General features: G+C 64.8%; 1 protein-coding gene across 3 annotated transcripts; it reads left to right on the top strand.

Annotated features, from left to right (window-relative positions):
• Nucleotides 1-630: 630 nt before the first annotated feature.
• CARM1 (coactivator associated arginine methyltransferase 1) lies at nt 631-22,210 on the top strand. 3 transcript variants are annotated; one of them, XM_067314620.1, is made up of 16 exons: nt 631-787; nt 10,831-10,956; nt 11,055-11,161; nt 11,304-11,408; nt 13,510-13,620; nt 13,923-14,100; nt 17,794-17,884; nt 18,018-18,099; nt 18,334-18,419; nt 18,857-18,946; nt 19,437-19,574; nt 20,161-20,250; nt 20,351-20,463; nt 20,787-20,864; nt 20,990-21,079; nt 21,192-22,210. In XM_067314620.1, the coding sequence occupies exons 1-16, from the start codon at nt 643-645 to the stop codon at nt 21,326-21,328; spliced, it is 1,767 nt and encodes a 588-aa protein (XP_067170721.1). In that variant the 5' UTR covers nt 631-642; the 3' UTR covers nt 21,329-22,210. The 3 variants fall into 3 exon arrangements, with proteins under 3 accessions (XP_067170721.1, XP_067170722.1, XP_067170723.1); XM_067314621.1 differs by having other exon boundaries at nt 21,011-21,079; XM_067314622.1 differs by having other exon boundaries at nt 21,045-21,079; nt 21,192-21,277.
• Nucleotides 22,211-22,407: the final 197 nt, after the last annotated feature.

Raw genomic sequence — 22,407 nt, forward strand, 5'->3', positions numbered from 1 at the left:
CATTACCCAGTGCATTGCCCAGTGTATTGCCCCGTGCCCGGCACCCAGTGCATTACCCCATGCATTGCCCCATTCCTGGTGCATTACCCGGTACCTTGCCCGGTGCATTGCCCCATTACCCGGTGCATTGCCCCATTACCCAGTGCACTGCCCCATTCCCAGTGCCTTGCCCAGTGTATTGCCCCATTCCCGGTGCCTTGCCCAGTGCATTGCCCCATTCCCGGTGCATTGCCCGGTGTATTGCCCCGTTCCCGGTGCCTCGCCCAGTGCATTGTCCCATTACCCAGTGCATTGCCCGGTGCCTCGCCCAGTGTATTGCCCCATTCCCGGTGCATTATCCGGTGCATTGCCCGGTGCCTTGCCCAGTGTATTGCCTCATTCCCAGTGCATTGCCCGGTGCATCGCCCCATTGCCCGGTGCGCTGCCCCGCTCACGGTGCCCGGCGCGGCGGCCGCCGGCCGCCAGGGGGCGCTGGGGGGGCGGGGCGCTGCCGAGAGAGGGGGCGGGGCCTGGTCGCAGGGAGGGGGCGGGGCTTGGTTGCAGGGAGGGAGGGGGCGTGGCGCGGCGCGGCCGGCGCGGGGGGGCGTGGCCGGGGCGCGCGCGGCGCGGCGCGGCGCGGGGGGCGGCGGCGGCGGCTCCAAGATGGCCGCGGTGTCGGTGTTCCCCGGCGTGCGGCTCCTCACCATCGGGGACGCCAACGGCGAGATCCAGCGGCACCAGGAGCAGCAGGCGCTGCGCCTCGAGGTCCGCACCGGCCCCGACAGCGCCTGCCTGGCGCTCTACAGCCGTGAGTGCGGGCGCACGTGGGCCGCGCCGCGCGGGCCGCGCCCGGGGGGGCCGCGCCCGGGGGCCGGGGGGAGCCCGGCGGCCGGGCCCGGCGGCTGGGGAGGGCTCCGGGGGGGTGGCGGGGCCCGGGGGGGCCCTGCGGAGCCGGCGGGGGGGGGGGCCGCTGGAAGTACCGGCGGGGGGGCTGGGCCCGTGGTGCCGGCGGGGCTGGGGGCGCCCGAGGGGCTGGGGGGGGCTCGGGGGGGGGAGCTGGGGGGTGCCGGGGCTGTGGGGCTGCGGTGGTTGTGGGGCGCTGGAAGTGCCCGCGGGGTGCTGGGCCTGTGGGCCCGGGTGGAGGATGGGGGGGGCATATGGGGAGTCCGGGGGCGTTGGGGGTGGGGGGGTCTGTGGGGTGCAGGGCCTGTGGGGCCAGGCAGCGTGTGGGGTGCTGGAGGTGCCTGCAGGGCGCCGGACCCATAGGCCCAGGTGGGGAATGGGGGGGATATGGGGAATCTGAGGGTCTTGAGGAGCTGGGGATGCTGGGGGGGGTGCAGGGGCCCTGGGGGCTGTGTGGGGTGTGGGGGCTGTGTGGGGTGCAGGAGCTGTGGGGCCAGGCAGCGTGTGGGGTGCTGGAGGTGCCCGCAGGATGCAGGGCCCATAGGCCTAGGTGGAGAATGGGGGGGGGATATGGGGTGTCTGGGGGCCTTGAGGGGTGGGGGGGTGCTGTGCAGGTGCAGGGGGTCTGGGGGCTGTGTGGGGTGCAGGGGCTGTGGGGCTGGGGTGGTTATGGGGTGCTGGAAGCCCCACAGGGTGTTGGGCCCATAGGCCCAGTGGCAGAATAGGGAAGGATATGAGGAGTCTGGGGGTTGTGGGGTGCTGGGGGAGTGCTGGGGGCTGTGTGGGGTGCAGGGTCTGTGGGTCTGGGATGGCTGTGGGGTGCTGGAAGCCCCATGGGGTGCTGGGCCCACAGGCCCGGGCAGGGACTGGATAGACGTGGGGGGCCTGGAGGGCTGGGGCAGGGGGAGCTGGGGGGCTGGGGGATGCTGAGTCTGTGGGGCGAGGGAGGGTGCAGGGCGCTGGAAGTGGCCAGAGGGCACCGGACCCACGGGCACAAGCAGGGGATGGGGGGGAATTGGGGGGAATTGGGGGGACGAGCAGGATCTGGGGGCCTGGCAGGGTGGGGGGACCCTGGGCCTGTGGGGCCGGGCGTCTATGGGGTGCGGGACCCTGGGGGTCTCACATGGCCGTGAGGGGGGGGCAAGGTTGGGGGCTGCGGCCAGGCGGGAGGCGCACGGGGGGGCTCCGAGCTGGAAAGGAGCGTGCGGGAGTGGGGCCGGCGGTGCAGAAACGGGGGGCTGGTGCCGCTGCCCCCTGGCCGTGGGTCCGGGGGCCCCAGGGAGCGGCGCCCCACACCTGGCAGTGTGGGAGGGCCGGACCCCGTTCCCCACGGCCGTCTCCCATCGGGGCCCAGCCCGCCACGTGTTCGGGGCCGGGGGAGGTCTTGGTGTTGTTCCGGAGGCTGCGGGAGCTGCCGGCGGCACGGTGGGTGCCGGAGCATCTCCAGAGGGCATCCAAGGACACAGAGCCCTGGGATGCCAGGGAAGCGCAGGGGCTCCGTCCCCAGAGCGGTTTTAGGCGCCCTGGGGTGCGCCACGGCCGCCCCTTTCCCTCCCGGGGGGGCCGCAAAGCGCCTCAGGGGGCCGGCGAGGCCTGGGGGCAGCTCCTTCCCCGCAGTGGCACCACCGCGCAGGGAGCCCCGGCCGCGTTTTCCTTGCCCGGAGCAGCCTCCCTGGGTTCTCGCTGCGTTTCAGGAAGCCCGGGCTGCCGCGGCTGGGCCGGGGCGCTGCCGAACGGGAGCGGGAACTTGCTCTCGCTGAATTCGGGCGCCTCAAGGCAGCGTCCGGAAGAGTTGGCGGGAGGCTGCTGGAGACCCTCGCGGGGAGTCTCCAGGTGGGGCGAGCCGCGGCTCTTCCCTCCGGACGTGGCCTGCGGAGCCGTCGCCTCTCCCAAGGCCGCAGCTACAACCGAGGCCCTCGGGGAGCGGCTGCGGGAGCTCCAGCCCCTCGGGAAGCTGCTCCTCCGAGGGGAAACGCGCCGGTGGGCGCTAGCCGGGCTCTGCCGCGGCGCCCTGCATCGCAGCGTCGGCGGGTCCTGCCGCGGAGCACGGAGACGCTCCCCCTTGCTCCGCTCTCCGTCACGGGTCTGTATGTCCTGGCCCTGTCCGTTGGCCGCACGGATTCGTTTCGTGTCCGGGGTTAACGTGAAGCCGCTGCCGACGGCGGCCTGCAGGTGAGGTCTGGCCAGGCCAAAGCCGCCTGGGAACGCGGGTTTCCCACTCAGCTCGGAGCAGCTCGGGCTCTGGCTGTGCCGCACTGGCGTGAGCGAGAGGTGGCCCTCGGCGGACGGGCGCTAGGAGTTACCAGAGAGCAAGCGAAGCGGACAAGGTCATTCCCACCTCCCGGCTTAGCCGGTCAGCTCCTCCAGCAGGCATTCCCAGAAGAAATTGGATTCTATCTGCTTTAGCGCGCTATCCTTCTGTTAATTGTGTCAAAACCAGCTTGTTAGTCCCGCAGAGCGAGAGCGCAAAGACAAAAGCCTGGAAATTCCAGCCTTTGTGTTACGGCTGCGGCGAGACCCTCGCGGTCCCGGCCCAGGACACGGCGCAGAACAAGCGCAAGGCGCAGGGGGATCCCTGCGGCGCGGCGATCGCCCCCCGAGAGCGCCGAGGTGGGTAGGGACAACCCACTGTAGCGGGGACTGTCTTTATTGGGAGCAAATCCGCCCCGGCGGTTCCGATGTTGCTGGCTTCTCGAGGGTCGGTTTGCGGGTGCTGAGCTGTCCGGCTCTCCGGGTCTTTCCCGTCGCGTGGAGCGAAGCATCGAGCGGTTGTTCGGAGCCCGCGGGCCGGCGAGCTGGTGCCCGGCCCTGGCGGGAGGTCCGTGCCCGGTGCAGGGCGCGCGGCCCGGCGGGAAGAGCCCCTGCCCAGGGAGGCCCTGCCGGCGTTTCCCGAAACCCCGGAGCCCTTTAGGATGACATCTGGGAGAAATCCGATGTGGCAGTTCAGGGTGGGAAGGGGGACGGGTATGCGAAAAGCAGGTGGCGGTGGAAAGAGAGGAGGTAATGGAAAATGTGAATTTGTCCTGACGCCGGGCCCCGGCGGGGGGGGAAGGAGGAGGAGGAGGAGGCCGGGCACCCTCCTGCGCGGGGCTCGGCGGCGGGCGGCGCTCGCTACGCCCCGGCCCCGGCTCCGGCCCCCTCCCCGCGCGCCGTTTCCCCCAGATTAATGCCAGCTGATCTCCAGGCGTTCGCTCGTGCGTGTGCCTCCGTGACTGCGGGCCTCATACTGTGCCTTTGTTTTACTGCTGCCTAAACCAGAAACATTCCTGCCGCAGATCGCCCGGTAACTTCCTTTCTTCCCCCGATTTGCTTGTGCCGCCGCCGCTGCTCTGAGCGGCTGGAAACCTTCTCCCGGCGCCCTTTGGCAGCGGGTGACTCGTCGTGGGGAGGACGGACGCGCAGGCACGGACCCTGCATTGCAGGGGACCTTCCGGCGATCCGTGTCAGGCGGGACTTGGTGGGGAGGGAAAGGAAAAAAAAAAAATGCCGGTGCAGGTTTGCAAAGGAAAAAGGAATCCGTCTCGAAGGGCCCCGGCCCCGCGGCGGACGCCCTCCTCCACGAGCTCGCCCCCGTCCCGTGGCGGGGGGCGGCGAGGTGTTTCGCAGCGAGGGCCGGGATGCCCTGGAAGGCGATTCCCTGCCTCCCCCCGCATCCTCTCTTGCCCGAAATAGCCTGGATTTGGTGACCTTCCAGGCACGCTGCAGTGGCGGCTTAGGGCCGGGAGTGAGTTTGTGTAGGTATCTCTCTGGCCGAGTTCCTGTCGAAATGATTACTTTAATGCTGCAGGGATTTTATGGGATTATTAATGATGCGTCGGGGCCCTCGGAGCTTGGAATCGGTATCTTTTCATTATCGTCGAAATAAACCCCGCGTTATTTACCTGGAAGGGCCTGCGACGCTCTCCAGGCAGTTTCCAGAGCGGAGTTTTCTTTGTCTCCGCGATCCGCGCAACAGCCTTTTCCGAGGATACGGCGGTCGACGCGCTTTGTGCTCGGCGCGATGGCCGGCAGCTGTGGATGGCGGGAGCGCGTCGCCTCCGCGTCTGCTTTCAGAGCAGGGATTCCCAATCCGGATCTCCAGCGATCATGAGTTAATTCTCTAATTCTTATTGCTACTTAAAGGAGCAACGTGAGGTTAAGATCCTTCTCTGCAGAAGGATCCGTTTCCTCGCTTGTGTAACGACACCTAAAACAACCGAAATCTCAAAGTCGGGGTTATTGTTCGCTCAACAATGGAAACGAGCTAACTAATTCCAGCCCGTCTCCAGTTGGTTTCGTTTGCAGAATTCCTTGCTTGCGTGTTTTTCCAGTGGCAAGAAATGGCTGTTAATTTAAACAAATTATTCTTAGATCCTGAAGTTTTTTTTTTTTTCCTTTTAAATCCCCTTCAAGTTTTAGTTTGTTTTTCCTGTGAACTGAGATCTGGGAGCCCTATTTTATTTTTAAATCTTGGGAACGTTCAAACGCCCGGGCTGGTTTTAGGCCCAAGGTCCCCGGAGCCCCGTGTCCCATCTGGCGCGTGTGTTAGCAGAAAGCGTTAGAGCCTCCGAGAAACGGGGGGGATCGCGGGAGCCTCGAAGTTTTTATGTGACCATTGACAGAGATGTTGGTTTTACGGCCGTGCCGCGGGCTGCGCTGCTGGCTCTGCTCAGGAAATAACGACCCGTCGCCTCTCCCTGCTCCCTTCCCTCTGCTTAGCAGGTGCTAATTACCTACTCCAATGAAATTGCCTAATTGATCGGCGTAATTAAATAACATGCAGAACAGTGGCCCTGACCTGTACTTGGCTCAGCGCTCAAATTTGCGCTAGATCCGAGCTCGGTCTGGCCCGGTGTCTGTCCCCTGCGGCCAGTGCCTCTTGCAGCCTGTGTTTCCTTATCCTTAGCCCATCTCAGCTGTCCGATAAGTCTCGTCGGCGTCTCCTCTTAGTGACGGTGCTCGTGGCGTGTGCGAGGCCGGGGCCCAGCGTGCCGAGGGCTGCGTGTGCGCAAGGTAACCGGAGCTTCTCCGGAGCCGTTTAACCCCCCCGGCGCGGCTGGCTCCGTCTCGGTCCTTACGGCGATGGGTTTCTCGGTCTCGCCGCACGCGCGTTTCCTCGAATCGGCTGAATTTATCGTCTCCCGGCTTCATCGAGACGCCCCTCGCTGTCGCGGTGAGCCGGACCCGCGGCGCCAGGTGACTTTGGCTGCCGCCGTAGCGGGATTGTCACGTGCCCGCCTGTGACCTGGATCTGCCCGTGGCTCGTGGTGCTAACGAATGCAAAGCAGATGCCCGCGGTGCCTACCTGGCATCCGTAATCAGGAAACTAAATGAGGGACGGGAGGAGGAAACCCCCCCAGCCCACCCCATCCCCGGGTGGGATCCGGGGATCCCCCTGCACGGGAGCACGTGGGTAGCAGATCCGAGAGCGCGGGCAGGAGGATCCTACTCCCGCTCCCGGAAAGCTGTTTCTTTTGGGCGCTTGTGGCTGCTGAGCCCTGCCACCGGCAGCGTGTTGCCCGGTGGGGAAGGGACAGTGCTGCTATCGCGGTTGGGCAGGGGAAACTGAGGCACGCGGGGCTCGTGCAGCCCTGATTTTGGGGCAGGAAGGCTTCGACTGCTGAGAAAAGGCTGCTCGGAGAGGGCTGACTCAGCTGGCACGGGGATGCTGCTGGGAGCCGTCTTGGTGCTTCGGCCGCGGCGGTTCTCGATCTGGCGTTTTGACGTGCTGGGACGAGGAGCCTTGGTCCTTTCCCGCTGCCAAGGGGACGCTCAGCCGACACGGACTTCCCAGAACCCGGAGCACTGCGTGGCGCTGGCCGGGGCTCGGGATTTATGGCTCGGGAAATCCTGCCTCCTAATTGCAGCTCCGATTCCCTCCCTCTGGCTCGAGGCGAGACTGTCGCTTCCTCGGCCTCGGTTTCCCCGTCTGCTCCGAACGGCTGGGACTGGGGGAGCTTTGCCCCGCGTTTATCCCGGGGAGAGGTAAGGGGTGACTCGGTTCCCAGGCACCGAGATGAGAAGAGATCTGACGGTTGGCAGCTCTCAGCGGAAAAAGGCTTGGCGCAACCAAGAGCGTTGGGAGCTGAATCTGCTTAATTTCAGGCTGGAAGTGAGGTTTTAAATGACTTCTTAGCAGCAAGACTTAATCTGCAGAACACCTTAATGTCACGGAGTCTCCATCGCTTGAAGTCTTTAGGAGGAAGCTGCAGCTCGGGCGGACATCGAGCGAGGCTCCTTCAGGGCCCTTCTCGAGCCTGCGCGGTTCCCTCAAGGTTGCCGAGAGCCTTGGTTGGGTGTTTGTAAAATATCTGGGCTGAGCATTGTTTTCCCAAACTCGGACAACTTGTCACTAAACGCAGCGAGAGAAAAATACGCTTCCCTCGGCCCCGCTGCCTTTCCAAGGGGACGTTGCTGAAAGGGGTGACGGGAGCGTGCAGGGCCCTCGTGGCCCGTCACTCTGTGCGCAGCCCACGGACAGCAGAGGACGTCACAGAGGCCAAAAGCGGATAAAAAAGCCGGACAAGACCAATTCCAGGCCGACTGGATCCATCAGTGAGTCTGAAACGTGCTGGTCCAGATGCAACGTCTGGCTCGTGGTCCCTCGCCAGCCGCTCCGGAGCCTCCTCGCGCGCACACGTGGGTGGTTTGCGCTCGTGGGCCTCAAGACCCGGTGAGCGTGGTTTTGGGGAGCTGGGTGGACACGTCTTGGGATAACCGCGATCTCCTCCAGCCTGCCGTCGCCCGTCCCGTGAGCCCGGCCTCCTGGGGCTGGCTCCGGCTGCTGCCTCCACCCGGAGCATGCCAATCCGGCTGACTGCGGCACCTCGATGCGTCCTAACTGACACGCCAGCTGCGCGGGTCCCGCCGCGCTCCCCGCCGCTATTTCTCGCTGCCGGTAAAACCGTGGATAGGGGGGAAGTTGCTCTCCCGGAGCGTTTCCCCGGCGAGCCGCTGGATCCCTCTGCCGGCGGGGCAGCTGCTCGGAGCAGGCTCGGCTGGCACTCGCAGCGCCCGGCTCGGCGAGCAGAGGATAATCCGCCTCTTGCAGGCGCTCGGCAGAAAAGCCTTTGTGTAGCGGGGAAGGAGGGGGAGCCGGCGCTGAAATACGGCCCTGCCCGATCTGATCCGATCCGATCTGGCGGTCTCCCTGTGAATTATTCACCGGCCTTTCAGCGGCCTGGAAGCCCAGAGCACATCTGCCGTCCCTTTTTATCCTCCACAAAGAACTTAGAGGCCCGGTTTGACAGGCTGATTAACATGGATGGGCGGAATTTGCATTTAATAGCTTTCCAAAGCAGCGCCTGGGGCAGCAGCAGGCTTTCCTCGGGGTTGTGCTTTCTCCAAGAGCTTCCCGGGACGGCTCGGGACGTGCTGACCCCCCTTCCCTGCAGGACCTCGGGCTCGAACACTGCTCGTGGCCTGCGGTGGGTTTGCACGCCTCCAGGCAGCTGGAGCGCGGGACTCCATCGCTCCGGTCCGCGGTGAGCTCCGGGCTCTCCCACCGCTCGCTCCCTGACCTCTTTTGGCCCATCACTGGGTGAACGCTCGTTTTTTTGGCAGCGTGCTCCTCGGGGCTCGGATCTCCTCCAAGCAGGCCGCGATCTCAGCTCTGGGCATCGTGCTGGGTTTGGAAAACCCCTTCTCGGCCCCGGCGTGGAGCAAGGACATCGGAGCCTTGCTCCAGACCAAGGGGCGTCCGAGCGCTCCGAAGCACCAGGTTTTATCACCCTCTGCAAAATCATCAGCTAAATAAATCTGAAGCGCGTAGCTGGACGGGAAGCCAGCTGGGTCGAGCTATTTAAAGCTCAGCTCTGCAGAACCCCCTGCTAGTTTCCTCTCGTTGCTCCAGCACAGCCGGGTAACCCAATCCGCCGCTCACCCCAGGCGCGAGGGCAGCCGAGCCCCGGCGCTCCCCTGCTGTCCCACCCCGCGTGGGAGATGGCCCGGAGCTCGGGAACGGCCCCTCGGCGCGGCTCCTGCCTCCAAGGAGGAGTCCGGCCCCGGCTCTGTGGCGCCCCAACGCCGGGGCAGAGCTCGAAGGGCTTCTCGCCTCCGGGGACGGGGGACCCGGCCGGGCTCCTCGGAGGATTCTGCCCTTGCGGGTAGCTGGCGCTGCTTGTGCCTCCCCGCGGACCCGACGCCGGGTTCATGGGCAGGGGGAAAGGCTGCTCGTATGGATCCGGGCCTGCCCCACGTTTCCCTCTTCCCGTGCTTCGCCTCCAAGGCAAACCGCGAACAGGAGGAGGGCGGAGAGGGCTGTATTTGGGCCGCGAGCAGAAAGCGCTGCTCTTTCCGCTCGCGGGAACAAGCCGCCCGCCGTGGCTGGGGCAGCAGCGAGCTGGCGCGTCCGCAGGGCTCGGGAAAAGCTGGGTGAAAAATGTGCTAGGCTGGCGCGGATCGCTCTGACAGAACTGGGTTACGGCGGAGCGCTGCGACGCCGGCGGGGACGCTCGCCCCCTCGTCGCCCCGGCTGCCGTCCGCCGCGGAGCCGGGGGCGGCCCCTTGCTCTCCGGGGGCTCGGCGGCCGCCGGCTTACGTGGGACCCCCCCGGCCGCGGGCTCGCTTCGAGGGCAGGCGGCCGTGCCGCGTGCTCGCGGGCAGGGCGAGGGGGATTGGCGGCGAGACGCGGGGGGGAAAAACAGGTTTCGTTGCAGCGGCGTCACGGGCGGCTCTTCTGATTCCGGCGCGGCGACGCGTGAGAAGCGCGGTGCTGTCTGAAGCCGCCGCGTCTGTAGGTGCTAATTACATTCCTGCTGCTCCGCGGCTTCAAAGCAGTTGGCAAAGGAGCCTCTGCCCGGGTGCGTCACCGCTCCTGGGGCCAGGAGGCTGCCGTGCCGCAGGCAGGAGGACGGTGCCGGCGCCGGCAGCACCTGCGACGGGAGCCGGGGTTCAGTTGCTGCCACCGGCTGCTGGCGCGGCCCCAGGCGGCTTGTTTAATCTTCCCGGAGCGGTGGCGAAACGTTAAATCGGGGCTCGCTGTGCTGGCGGGGGAATCTCCCAGGGCCGTGCTCCAGGCAGGGCCTCTCCGAAAAACCTCGGGGACGGATGCACGAGGGATCAGACGCCTCTGACCTGCTGGGAAGCCCCTGAAACCAGGCAGGAGGGCCGGGAAAACCCCTGTGCAGGGCGAGCGTGGCTGTGGGCGGCGTTTGCCGCTCTGGGCTGCATCCAGGAGGCCCTAACCTGCCCTGCAACGATAAAGCGTTGGGCTGAGCAGATAAGCTTTGCCTGAGCCGGAGACTTTCTGCCTCCTCCCGGCGTGGCGGCGGCCCCCCACTAATCCCGTCGTAACAGCGCCGGTTCCCTCCGGACCCAGCAGAGCAGCAGAGGGGCCCTCGGGCTCTTTATTGCCCTGCCCGTAAATGCCGATGACGGAAAGGAGCAGCGCAGGGAGCTGCCGGGGAGCCAGCCAGGGCCGCGGCGTCGCTAGCTGCTGGCCGGCCGAAAGGGATCCGGCCCGCGAGGCTCTCGCACCGCTGCAGCATCTCCTCTCCCCGGCCGCGGAGGCCAGCTATCGTCGCCGACGCTGCTTTGCTTTAACGGGAAAAGCCTGGGGCTGCGCAGAGGCTGCGTGGGAACGCTCGGCTCCCTCCAACGAGCTTTCTTCCAAAACGCTTGCTCTGAGCGCGCCCTGCTTTATCCAGGGAGGACGAGGGCTGCTGCCAGGGACGAAAGGGGAGAGAGGGGTCCTCGAAGGCGGAGGCGTCCCCGGGGGGCCTTGCTTCCCCCCGCGGGAGCGAACAGAGAGCTGCGAATTTGGGCTGGAACGAGTTGAAAAGGCCCCTCTCCTCCAGGAAGAGGGGCGCTCGGCGGAACGGCAGAGCCGAGCCCCTGCAGCTCGGGACACGAGTGGGAAGGAAAGCAGAGGGCCCAGCTAAGGCAGTGTGAGAGCAGCCGCTGGGGCTGGGGAGCGGAGGGGAGCTGTGGTGCCCGGCTTTCACCCGGCGCCGTCTCCTCTGCCCGCAGATGAAGACGTTTGCGTGTTTAAGTGCTCGGTGTCCCGGGAGACGGAGTGCAGCCGCGTGGGCAAGCAGTCCTTCATCATCACGCTGGGCTGCAACAGCGTGCTCGTCCAGTTCGCGACGCCCAACGGTACGTGCCCGGCCGGCCGGCGGGCGTCTGCCGCTGATCCCGGCCGCTCGGCTGCCTCTGACCCCGGCTAAAGACCAGGGGCTCGTTTTGTCTTCCAGACTTCTGCTCCTTTTATAATATCCTGAAAAACTGCCGGGGACACAACACGGAGCGCTCGGTGTTCAGCGAGCGGACGGAGGAGTCTTCGGCGGTGCAGTACTTCCAGGTGAGGGGCCGTGATCTCCGGGTCTCCGGGCGAGGGCTGGCCGCAGCGGCCCCGTCTCCCTGGGGGCAGTTCAGACCCCGTCTGCCCCGGTGGGGCGCCCGGCCGGGCCGAAATCCGACGGCTGCCTCTGTGTCCTCCCCAGTTCTACGGCTACCTGTCCCAGCAGCAGAACATGATGCAGGACTACGTCCGGACGGGCACGTACCAGCGAGCCATCCTGCAGAACCACAGCGACTTCAAAGACAAGGTGAGCCGAGCGCAGCGCGGTCGGGCTCCGGCTCCAACGCCCGTGGGGCACCCGGGGCCGCGTGCTCTCTCGTGACACGTCCCTCTGTCCTGCCTGGCTCCGGACAGAGAGCCGCCTCTCCGCACCCTGCCTTGAGCCCAGCGGCTCCATTTTTCTGTGTGCGGTCTTGAATCGAAGGCGGCGGCAGCGGCGGCTCTGTCCCTGCCCTGTTCCAGCCGTTAATCACGCTGGCTGATGCGATTTTTTAATGTGCCTCGTTTCAGTGTCTGGCTTCAGCTTCCTGCTGCCAGACTTCGGGCTGCTTCTCTCTGCTGCGTTGAAGAGCCCTGTGCACTTGGCATTTTCTCCCTGGGAGGGTAATTATATGCTGTAGCTGTTGAAGAGGAGGCTTGATTAGATCTCTCCTTGTAAAGAGTGCCTTTTCCCACTTTGAATCTCTTGTGGCTCTTTCCTGCCTCCTTCCTAGTCTTTTTCTTTTATTATCCCTCCAAATATATGGGCCATCCTGTTTGCGACCAGGCTGCGAGCACGCGTCCTTGTCTCTCTTGCGGGTCCGGGCTGCCCTCACCAAATCGGTGCTGGCTGCTCCGCCGGGCAGCGCTGGTGGGACCCAGCCGGGCTGGCGTCGGAGCTCTCCCGGCCAGCGGGTCAGAGCGTCTGCCCCGGACCCGCGAGAGAAGGGATGAGCTGCCGAGAGCCCTGCGCCGTCGGCCGATGCCGTCTCTGGAAGGACTCGCTAACGGGGCGCAGCAGGCTTCCCGCGCTCCTGCCGCCGTCGGCGCTCCCTGCCGCCTGATCCCTCTAATCAGAGGGGTTAGATAGAGGATCAAATAGGATTTGCGAGGACTTCGGTGCAGTTAGCTGTCTCAGTTACGTCGGTCTTAATCCCTCTGTTCTTCCCCGCTCTTGCGCTCAGCAGGGCGAACTGTCTGGGCCTCTGTAGCCCCATCAGTGCCGAGCCCTCGGAGCAGCCGCGTTCCCCTGTGCTTCCCAGCAGAGGCTGTCGGGCGCCCAAGCCCTTGGCCTGCAAACGGCCTCAGCTGTCCCCCTGCCCTTGCTGCACCTCCCTCTTGGGGACAGGAACGTTTTCCGGATCTATGCCCCGCAGGGATTCCCCCTGGGCACCGTCTATGGGTCCCACCGTAATTGGGAGCAATACTGAGATTTGATGATGGAGTAATTCAACCCTTCTGCGAGACAGGGAGCTGTCGAGCGGAGCTGGCTCCGCGCGTGCGGGTCGTTACTGGAGGGTCTAATTAGCAGTTGTGCTTCCAGGGAGTCAGTGTTGCGGTGGCGACTCGCCGGAGGTAATTTTGTCTCCGGAGATGCGCGAGGGAGCCGGGTTTATCAGAGGCCGTCTCTCTTCCCGTTCATTTGGCTCCTTTGCCGGGGGATTCCTGAAGGGCTGCTCTGCCATTAAGCGTTTAGCTAATCAGCGCGCTGTGGTAGGTGGCGGTTTCTCTCCGAGGATGGGCTGTACCGGAGGCGCTGCCTTTTTTTTCCCCCCCCTCCTGGGGAAATACAAGTGTTTGGTGCGTCGAGGCTTCCCTGTCCCTCCATAACCCGGAGCGGAGCCGGCGGGCCCCGATTCTGCCTCCTGGGACTCCAGCTGGTGCTGCAGACGCTCGTGCTGCGGAGGAGGAAGCCTCTGTCCTGCTCATCACAGGGTTAATTGCAGAGAAATCTCTTCCTTGTTAAAATACTCACTCTCGGGGCTGGATTTCCCAAACACGGGCGGGAGGCAGAAGGGAGACCTTGCAAAGCAGGCAGGAGCTGTACACCCAAGCGCCATGGCAGGTCGCGCTTTGGGGTAAATTGAGGGTTTCTGTGGCCCAGCTCGGGCGCTGGTGGCTCCTCCCAGCCTCGGACGTGCGTGGAGGCAGCAGCAGGGCTCTGTGCCGCTGGGTCTGCGGGTGCACGAGTTACCTCGGTAGTTAATCGGGGCAGGCACGGTCAGTCTGCTCGCGCATGCGTCTCGCCCCAACGGCCACCGCGAGGGCGGTGACGTTTCTCCCGGCCATCCCCGGAGGGGGCGTCTGCCGGGGAGGACGCTTGGAGAGCGTCTCGGCGGTTCGCGGCAGCCTTGCTTTCTCCCTCCCAGATCGTCCTGGACGTCGGCTGTGGCTCCGGCATCCTGTCCTTCTTTGCGGCGCAGGCTGGGGCGAGGAAGATCTACGCGGTGGAAGCCAGCACCATGGCCCAGCACGCGGAGGTCGGTGTCTCTCGGCTCCCACTGCTGGGGAAGCTCTTCGCTTGGCAGAGCTTGGTGCAGGTTGCACCGTACCCGGGCACGGGGATTGCGCGCTGAACCCGCCTCACCCCGGAGCATGTCCGGCATCCCCTGCGGTTGAGCGCGTTTAAGGGCTTGTTGTACCCCTGCTCCAGTATAACCCAGTAGCTCTGGGATGGCGGTACTGGGAATGCCGAGCCAGAGCTTGCTGCCCGGCCCCGGCAGGGTTCCCTGGACTGCGCGGCTTCTCCTCACCCCCATCACGGGCCCTTTTCCTTGGGCAGGTGCTAGTGAAGAGCAACAACCTCACGGACCGGATCGTCGTCATTCCCGGGAAGGTGGAGGAGGTCTCGCTGCCCGAACAGGTAGATATCATCATCTCGGAGCCCATGGGCTACATGCTCTTCAACGAGCGGATGCTGGAGAGCTACCTGCATGCGAAGAAGTACTTAAAGCCCAGCGGTGAGTGCGAGGGGGACGCGAGGCTGCTTCTCTTGCGGGGATGGCTCTGGTCTTTGGCTCTCCGCGCAGCGCTGGGGACGGGGTGCCTGGGGGTCGGGGACACCTTTGAAAGCTGCTGTTGCCTGTGCTGGGCGTCAGCAGAGCGGCCCAGACTTGTCTGTGCTCAGTAGCCCACTCCAACATGTTTGCTTTGCTTTTTAAAATCAGCTCTTTACTGTTTGCAGCCTTTACCATTTGCAGCCTTGGCTGCAGTGACCATGAGATGGTGGAGTTCAGGATCCTGGAAGGAGGAGGCAGGGCACTAAGTAGGATCGCAACCCTTGACTTCAGGAGAGCAAAGTTTGGCCTCTTCAGGGACCTACTTGGAGGAATCCCATGGGTTAGGGCCCTAGAAGGAAGGGGCGTCCAAGAGAGCTGGTTAATATTCAAACATCACTTCCTCCAAGCTCAAGCTCAGTGCATCCCTATGAGTAGGAAGTCAAGCAAAGGAGGTAGGAGACCTGCATGGATGAGCAAGGAGCTCCTGGCAAAACTCAGCCAGAAGAAGGAAGTATACAGAAAGTGGAAAGGGGGACAGGCCACTTGGGAGAAATACAGGAACGTTGCCAGAGTATGCAGGGATGTGACAAGGAAGGCTAAGGCCCGTTTGGAATTAAATCTGGCGAGAGATGTCAAGGACAGCAAGAAGGGCTTCTTCAAATACATCAGCAGCAAGAGGAAGACTAGGGAAAACGTGGGCCCTTTGCTGAATGGGGCGGGTGCCCTGGTGACGAAGGATGCAGAGAAGGCAGAGTTACTGAATGCCGCCTTTGCTTCAGTCTGTACTGCTCAGGCCAGCCCTCAGGAACCCCAGATCCTGGAGACAAGAGAAAATGTCTGGAGAAAGGAAGACTTTCCCTTGTTTGAGGAGGATTGGGTTAGAGCTCATTTAAGCAAACTTGACACCCACAAATCCATGGGCCCCGATGGGATGCACCCACGAGTGCTGAGGGAGCTGGCGGACATTATTGCTAAGCCGCTCTCCATCATCTTTGAAAGGTCATGGAGAACAGGAGAGGTGCCTGAGGACTGGAAGAAAGCCAATGTCACCCCAGTCTTCAAAAAGGGCAAGAAGGAGGACCCAGGGACCTACAGGCCGGTCAGCCTCACCTGCATCCCTGCAAAGGTGATGGAGCAGCTCATCCTGGAGGCCATCTCCAAGCATGTGGAGGACAAGAAGGTGATCAGGAGTAGTCAGCATGGCTTCACCAAGGGGAAATCATGCCTAACCAATCTGACAGCCTTCTATGATGGAATGACTGGCTGGGTAGATGAGGGGAGAGCAGTGGATGTTGTCTACCTAGACTTCAGCAAGGCTTTCGACACTGTCTCCCACAGCGTCCTCATAGACAAGCTCAGGAAGTGTGGGCTAGATGAGTGGACAGTGAGGTGGATTGAGACCTGGCTGAATGGCAGAGCTCAGAGAGTTGTGCTCAGCGGCGCAGAGTCTAGTTGGAGGACTGCAGCTAGCGGTGTCCCCCAGGGGTCAGTACTGGGTCCAGTCTTGTTCAACTTCTTCATCAATGACCTGGATGAAGGCACAGAGTGCACCCTCAGCAAGTTTGCTGACGATACAAAACTGGCAGGAGTGGCCGATACGCCAGAGGGCTGTGCTGCCATTCAGAGAGGCTTGGACAGGCTGGAGAGGTGGGCGGAGAGGAACCTCATGAAGTTCAACAAAGGCAAGTGCAGGGTCCTGCACCTGGGGAGGAATAACCCCATGCACCAGTACAGGTTGGGGTTGACCTGCTGGAAAGCAGCTCTGCTGAGAAGGACCTGGGAGTGCTGGTGGACACCAAGTTAACCATGAGGCAGCAATGTGCCCTTGTGGCCAAGAAGGCCAATGGTATCCTGGGGTGCATCAGAAAGAGTGTTGCCAGCAGGTCGAGGGAGGGGATCCTCCCCCTCTCCTCAGCCCTGGTGAGGCCACATCTAGAGTATTGCGTCCAGTTCTGGGCTCCCCAGTACAAGAGGGATGTGGCACTACTGGAGCAAGTCCAGCGAAGGGCCACAAAGATGATTAGGGGACTGGAGCATCTCCCCTATGAGGAAAGGCTGAGAGAGCTGGGCCTGTTCAGCCTGGAGAAGAGAAGGCTGAGAGGAGATCTTATCAACATGTACAAGTATCTGAAGGGAGGGTGTCAAGAGGATGGGGCCAGACTCTTTTCAGTGGTGCCCAGCGACAGGACGCGAGGCAACGGGCACAAACTGAAACACAGACAGTTCCATCTGAATATGAGGAAAAACTTCTTCCCTGTGAGGGTGACAGAGCACTGGAGCAGGTTGCCCAGAGAGGCGGTGGAGTCTCCTTCTCTGGAGATATTCAAGCCCCACCTGGACGCGATCCTGTGCAATGTGCTCTCAACGTGCTTGAGCAGGGGGGTTGGACGAGATGATCTCCAAGAGATCCCTTCCAACCTCAACCCTTCTGTGATTCTGTGTTTTTTCCCCGTTTATCGCTCTCAGTCATGCCGATGTTCAGCCGGAGCTCCAGCGTGCTGCAGTCAGAGCGTGTGATTCGCCATGCAGCGAGTCTAGAAATGTAATTAAATTGTGTTCCAGGCAATTTCCCAAAGGAGCTGACACATCTCGTCAGCCGTCGCGTAGCCGTCCTTCCGCACAAATCCAGCTCGCTGCCAGCTCTGCTGCGTTTGCCTCGCTGCGAGGCAGCGCGGGTCTGGGGTCGGGGACGAGCCTCCTCCTCCTCTGCCGGAGAGGCCAAGAGGAGAGACCCCCCCCGGGGGGGGGCTGGCGTTGTGGGTGGAAAGCGGGCAGGATGCACACTCTCCTTAGAGCTGTTGGCATTTACTTTTAATCAGCTCTGAGCTGTTGGGGTTTCGTTTAAAAAGAAAATTATCATCTAGGAGTTGCTTCCACTGATGCCTGAACCAGCTGGGAGCTGCCAGAACAAACCCGGGCCGAGCTGCCGGGGTTTGCGTGCTGCCGCATGGGCGCTTCCAGACGAGCCGAGAAGCGCGTGCCCGCGTTGTCTGGCTGGAGCATCCGCGCACTCGCGGGGATCCTCAGCTCCATCCAGCCCCGCACGGGCCAGCTCAGAGCAGCCGGGATGCCGAAGCTCCCGAGGGCTGCGCCGTGCCCAGCCCGTCGTCCCGCACGGGGCCAGCTCCCATCGGGAGCAGCGAATCCCTCCGTGCCGTAAGCCGGACAGCTGAGCTTGGGCATCGTCGCGGCCGCTGGAGAGCAGCCGGGGACCGGAGTCGGGAGGCTTGGCAGATCCTCTCTCAGCGCTTCGTTAGCGGCTGCTGACGACCCCGCCGCGTGGGGCCGGGGCTCCGCGGCGCGAAGGCGGCTGCAGATGTTCCCGCACGCGGACCTGCCATCTGTCCCCGGCAGCTCCTCCATCTGCCGGTGCCGCGCGGGCTGTTCAGGCTGCCCTCGCTGACCTCGTTTGCTTGATGAGGCTGTTAATCAGCTGGGAAGGGACCAGCTCTCCGACCTGGACTTCCCTCTCTCCCCTCCTGAACGGAACAGGTTTTGGCGGGGGGGGTTGGCTCTTCTGCATCCCTGCCTGGGAGATCGGCTCTTCCCATGCTGCTGCCGGCCCGGGGTCCCTGCCCGCGGCAGGGGCTGTCGGGCCCTAGGATCCCAGGGGAAGAGGGAGTAATTCCCCATCCCCCTCTGCTCCCCTTGCAGGAAACATGTTCCCGACGATCGGGGACGTCCACTTGGCCCCGTTCACGGATGAGCAGCTCTACATGGAGCAGTTCACGAAGGCCAATTTCTGGTGAGTCTTTCCCGGGGAGGGGGGGGAAGGAGGTGGACCAGGGCTGGTCCCAAACCCTCCTCCTGCCCCGGGCGCTTCGGGGCCGGAGCCAACGTTTCCGTCGCCATTCGTCCTCACGGGCCTCTCCCCGCAGGTACCAGCCGTCCTTCCACGGCGTGGACCTCTCGGCGCTTCGCGGGGCGGCCGTGGACGAGTACTTCAGGCAGCCTGTTGTGGTGAGCGCCCCTGAGGTCCCCTCGCTCGGCCGGAGGGGTCGGGAGGGAGAATTGCCCCGGAATTGCCCCGGCAGGTCTGCAGGGCTCGGGGCTGAGCCGGGCGGAGCGGCCCTGGCTGCTCCCAGCCCTGCTCCGCGGCAGGAGGGCTGCGCGCCGCGTCGGCGCGGGTCTGGGCACGGGGCTGTCGCCCCGGCCGGCGGGGAGAGCAGAGCTAACCTGCGCCTCTCGCCCCAGGACACCTTCGACATCAGGATTTTAATGGCGAAGTCGGTCAAGTACACGGTGAACTTCTTAGAAGCCAAAGAAGGCGATTTGCACAGGTGGGTGACCACCCCCTCCCGGGATCGGGGACGGGGCACCTGGGAGACCGGCGTGCCATGGCTGCGTGTCCGCGCCGCCGCGACACCCCTGTCCTGGCCGCAGCTGGCAGCAGCCGGACAAGGCTGGCGCGTGTCCCGGGGCCGGGCACGGAGCCGGCATCGCACCGTGCCGGCAGGCTCTCGGAGCCCGGCGCTGCCGTGGCGGCAGCGGGTCGTTTGTTCCGCTGGCTGCGTGCAATTAAAACCGCCCCATCCGGGCGCACGCCGGTTGTTACGGGGACAGACGGCAGCGCGGGGCCGCGCGCCGAACCGCAGCCCGCGGCCGCCTCTGCGCTGGGACCGGCTGGACGGTGCCGAGCGCCGGCGCAAACCCCACTCGACTCTGAGGCCGTGGCTCGGCCCCTGGCTGCCGCTGACGGCTTCTCTTCGGCTTTCAGGATAGAAATCCCGTTCAAGTTCCACATGTTGCATTCAGGGCTAGTCCATGGCTTGGCCTTCTGGTTCGACGTGGCCTTCATCGGTTCCATGTAAGTGGGAGGACACGCGGTGCACACCGTGCCGCCGCCGCCCATCCGTTCCCGTCTTGAGTTGCCGTTGCCCGGCCCCACTCCGTTAGGAAGCCCTGCGGGCCCGGGGGCACCCGGCTCTGCTCTCGCGGGTGGGGAAGGTCCGGGGTGGCTCTGGGAGCATGGCTCTCCTGTGATCCCGGCCCTCTTGGGAGTGGGGGGACCAATGCCCGCAGGTGCTTCCTAAAGGGATTTGGTTGCAGACTCACTGTCCAGGGGATCCTGCGAGTCGGGGGACACGGGATGAGGGTGCCAGCACCGGGCCGGGTCTGCCCCCGGCATCTCTGTGCTGGAGCCGGGGCCTGGCACGGAGCAAGCTCCGAGCCTGGGGCGCCGGCAGGAGCCGGGCGAAGCCAGGCAAAGCCGCTCATCGCACTGGCAGCCCCGAGGGCGGCGTTTGGCTCCGCCGGCGGGCGCGTTTCTAACCCGGCCGCTCTCTCCTCTCCGCCAGAATGACCGTGTGGCTCTCGACAGCCCCCACCGAGCCGCTGACCCACTGGTACCAGGTGCGGTGCCTGTTCCAGTCGCCACTCTTCGCCAAGGCCGGCGACACTCTCTCAGGGACTTGCCTCCTCATCGCCAACAAGAGGTGAGAGCCAACGCGGGGTCCCACCGCTGCTGGGCAGCGGGGAAGGGTCCCGCCTCCGTGTTCGCATCCCGGCCCTTCCCCTTGCCGGAGCCGCCGTCGTCCCCCCTTGGCCTGCAGCCGCTGCCTGACACACGGCGCATCCATGCGGGGAGCCGGGATGCACCGGCCGCGATCTAGTTTGCTGCAGTCCCCGGGCGCCTCCGCTCGGCACCCGGAATAGCTCGGCCCGGCCCCGTGGGTCCATCGCCGCAGCGAATGCCGGCCCGGCCTTCCCGCCTGCTCTCCCCAGCCCGGTTTGGCTGGAGTATTTATAGCTTGTCAGGCTGCCGCGACCCAGATCCGAGCGCCCGACGTGGGGGCTCGGGGGCCTGGAGCCGCCTGTCTGCTTGCTGGCGGCGGTCCTGTCGCTCCCGAAGGGCTGCACTGGGCCCGCGGAGCGGGGCCACCTTGAACTCGGGGCAGCAGTTGGGGTCGGCCGGGCCGCGAGCTCCGGCCCGTCGCCCCGCGAGGCGCCCGGACGCCCGGCTCCATCCGCCCCATCGCTGGGGAGTGGTCAGCATCTTACGGCGCTTCTCCCTCCCCGCAGACAAAGCTACGACATCAGCATTGTGGCTCAGGTGGACCAGACGGGCTCCAAGTCCAGCAACCTCCTCGACCTGAAAAACCCCTTCTTCAGGTAGGGCCGGGGGCCCCCGGGGGCCGGGCGAGCGGCTCCGCCAGCCGCGGTGGGGCCGGGGGGCTCCCCGCCGTGGCCTCACTCGCGCACCCCCTTCCAGGTACACGGGCACAACTCCCTCGCCCCCGCCCGGCTCCCACTACACGTCCCCGTCGGAGAACATGTGGAACACGGGCAGCACCTACAACATGAGCACGGGGATGGCCGTGGCCGGTGCGTATGGGGGGGTGGGTGCACAGGGAGCCGCCAGAGGCTGCTCCGGGGGAGCTTTTCTGGTGAAACCGCAGCCGCGGGGCAGGGATTTGCTGTATCGCTGATGCCAAAGCTCCCGGCTGGGGCAGATCGGCTTAGCCGAAGCTGGCTCCTGCCCCTGCGGGATTATGGAGTGGGACCCCGGTGCCCGCGGGACCTGGCCCTGCCCTTTGGCCCCGCTCGTGTCCGCGTGTCCCCGGCCTGTGGAGCAGCTCCGCTGGGGACAAACCCTCCACTCGTGTTGGGGGCTGCGGGACTGACCTTCTCCCTCTGCTCCGGCGCAGGGATGCCCACGGCGTACGACCTTAGCAGTGTTATTGCCGGCGGCTCCAACGTCAGCCACAACAACCTTATTCCTTTAGGTGAGTGTCTGGGCGGGAGGAGGCCGGTGCGGGCTGAGGGGGTCCGGACCGGCCCTGCCGGTGGGGGGGGGGTTCAGCCCTGCTCCCCCTTCCCTGGGGGAGCCGGGCCGCCCGCCCGGCCTCAGCCCTCTCCCCTTGCTCCGCAGCCAACACTGGGATCGTGAACCACACTCACTCCAGGATGGGCTCCATCATGAGCACGGGCATCGTCCAAGGTGAGCCCCGGCCGCGTGCGGAGCCCCCCTGGCTCGTCCCCGCGTCCCGGCCGCGCGCGAAGCCCCCCGGCTCGCCCCGGCGCCGCCCTGACGGGCCCCTCTCTCCCCGCAGGCTCCTCCAGCGGCCAGAGCGGCGGCAGCGCCAGCACTCACTACCCCATCAACAGCCAGTTCACCATGGGCGGCCCCGCCATCTCCATGGCCTCGCCCATGTCCATCACCACCAACACAATGCATTACGGGAGCTAAGGGCTCCCCTCTGAACTGACAGCACCAGGAAACCAAATGAAGACGACCCTTCTCCGCCCCTCTCCGAACTGTGGCCCGCCTGGGGCCGCTGGGGATGTTTTTACCCTTGTACGATAGACGCAGCTGAGACTAAGCCGCCGAGTCCACGCTCTGCTCTTTGATAACGGACCTGGACGGTTTTTTTAATGAAATGTCGGAACCTCTGGACCCCGCTAGAGCTGTTCCCCGAGCAATCACGTAGCTAACGACGCTTAGGTGCCATCTTCCATAACAGATGGGGACGCGGCCCCCCGGTCTGCGGCGCGGACGCGGGGCCGCCCGCTCCCGGCTCTGCCCTGCTGGCGTCGGGGGTCCGGGGCGGACGGAGGCGCCTCCTGCCCCTCGCCGGGGGCCAGAGACCAGCCTGCGACCGGCAGCCCCCACTTGGGCCTGGTCCCCGCGAGGGTGACGCTCGCGGGAAACGTTGAATGTACCAAAAGCCCCGAGTGACAGCGACTGCCTTGTCTCCGGCCCGGTCCCTGCCCTCGCCGGGGCGCGGGGCAGCAGGACGAGCCCTGCCCGGGGCCTGGCGGGCGTCGCGGGGGGCATCTGTTATGGAAGGCTCCTTGCGTGGCTGCACTAGGAAGTGTATTTGGTGTCTGTTAGTGTCCAGCACTCATAGCGTGAACTTTCCTTTCTCTTTTGTTTTCCTTTCGAAGGCCGCGAGTGGTGGTTTTTAGCAAGGGCGCGGCAGGGACCCCGCTGTGGAGAGCGACCGCCTCGCCGGGGCAGTTCCCTTGGCCGCAGGCAGGCAGCGCAGCTCCCCTCGCCGGAGCCGCGACTTAGGAGTAGCGGATCTGCTGTTTTTCGGCAGTAGTACTGAATAAACGGGAGGGTTTCGAAGCCTCGCGCCCGGCTGGCTTTGATACTGTGGCGTCTACGCGGGCCGGGCCCCGGCTCTGTGAGCCGGCCCCGCTGCGGGGTCGCGTCCACTCCTGGCCAGACCTCGGGTCCTTTTCCCCGTGTTCCCAGCCCCGGTCCTGCCCCAGCACAACCCTTCCCTGGGCCTTTTGCTCCTCATGGGGCCCTTTCCGGGCTCT

The sequence above is a fragment of the Apteryx mantelli genome, chromosome 36 (assembly GCF_036417845.1).
Source record: "Apteryx mantelli isolate bAptMan1 chromosome 36, bAptMan1.hap1, whole genome shotgun sequence".
NCBI lineage: Eukaryota > Metazoa > Chordata > Aves > Apterygiformes > Apterygidae > Apteryx > Apteryx mantelli.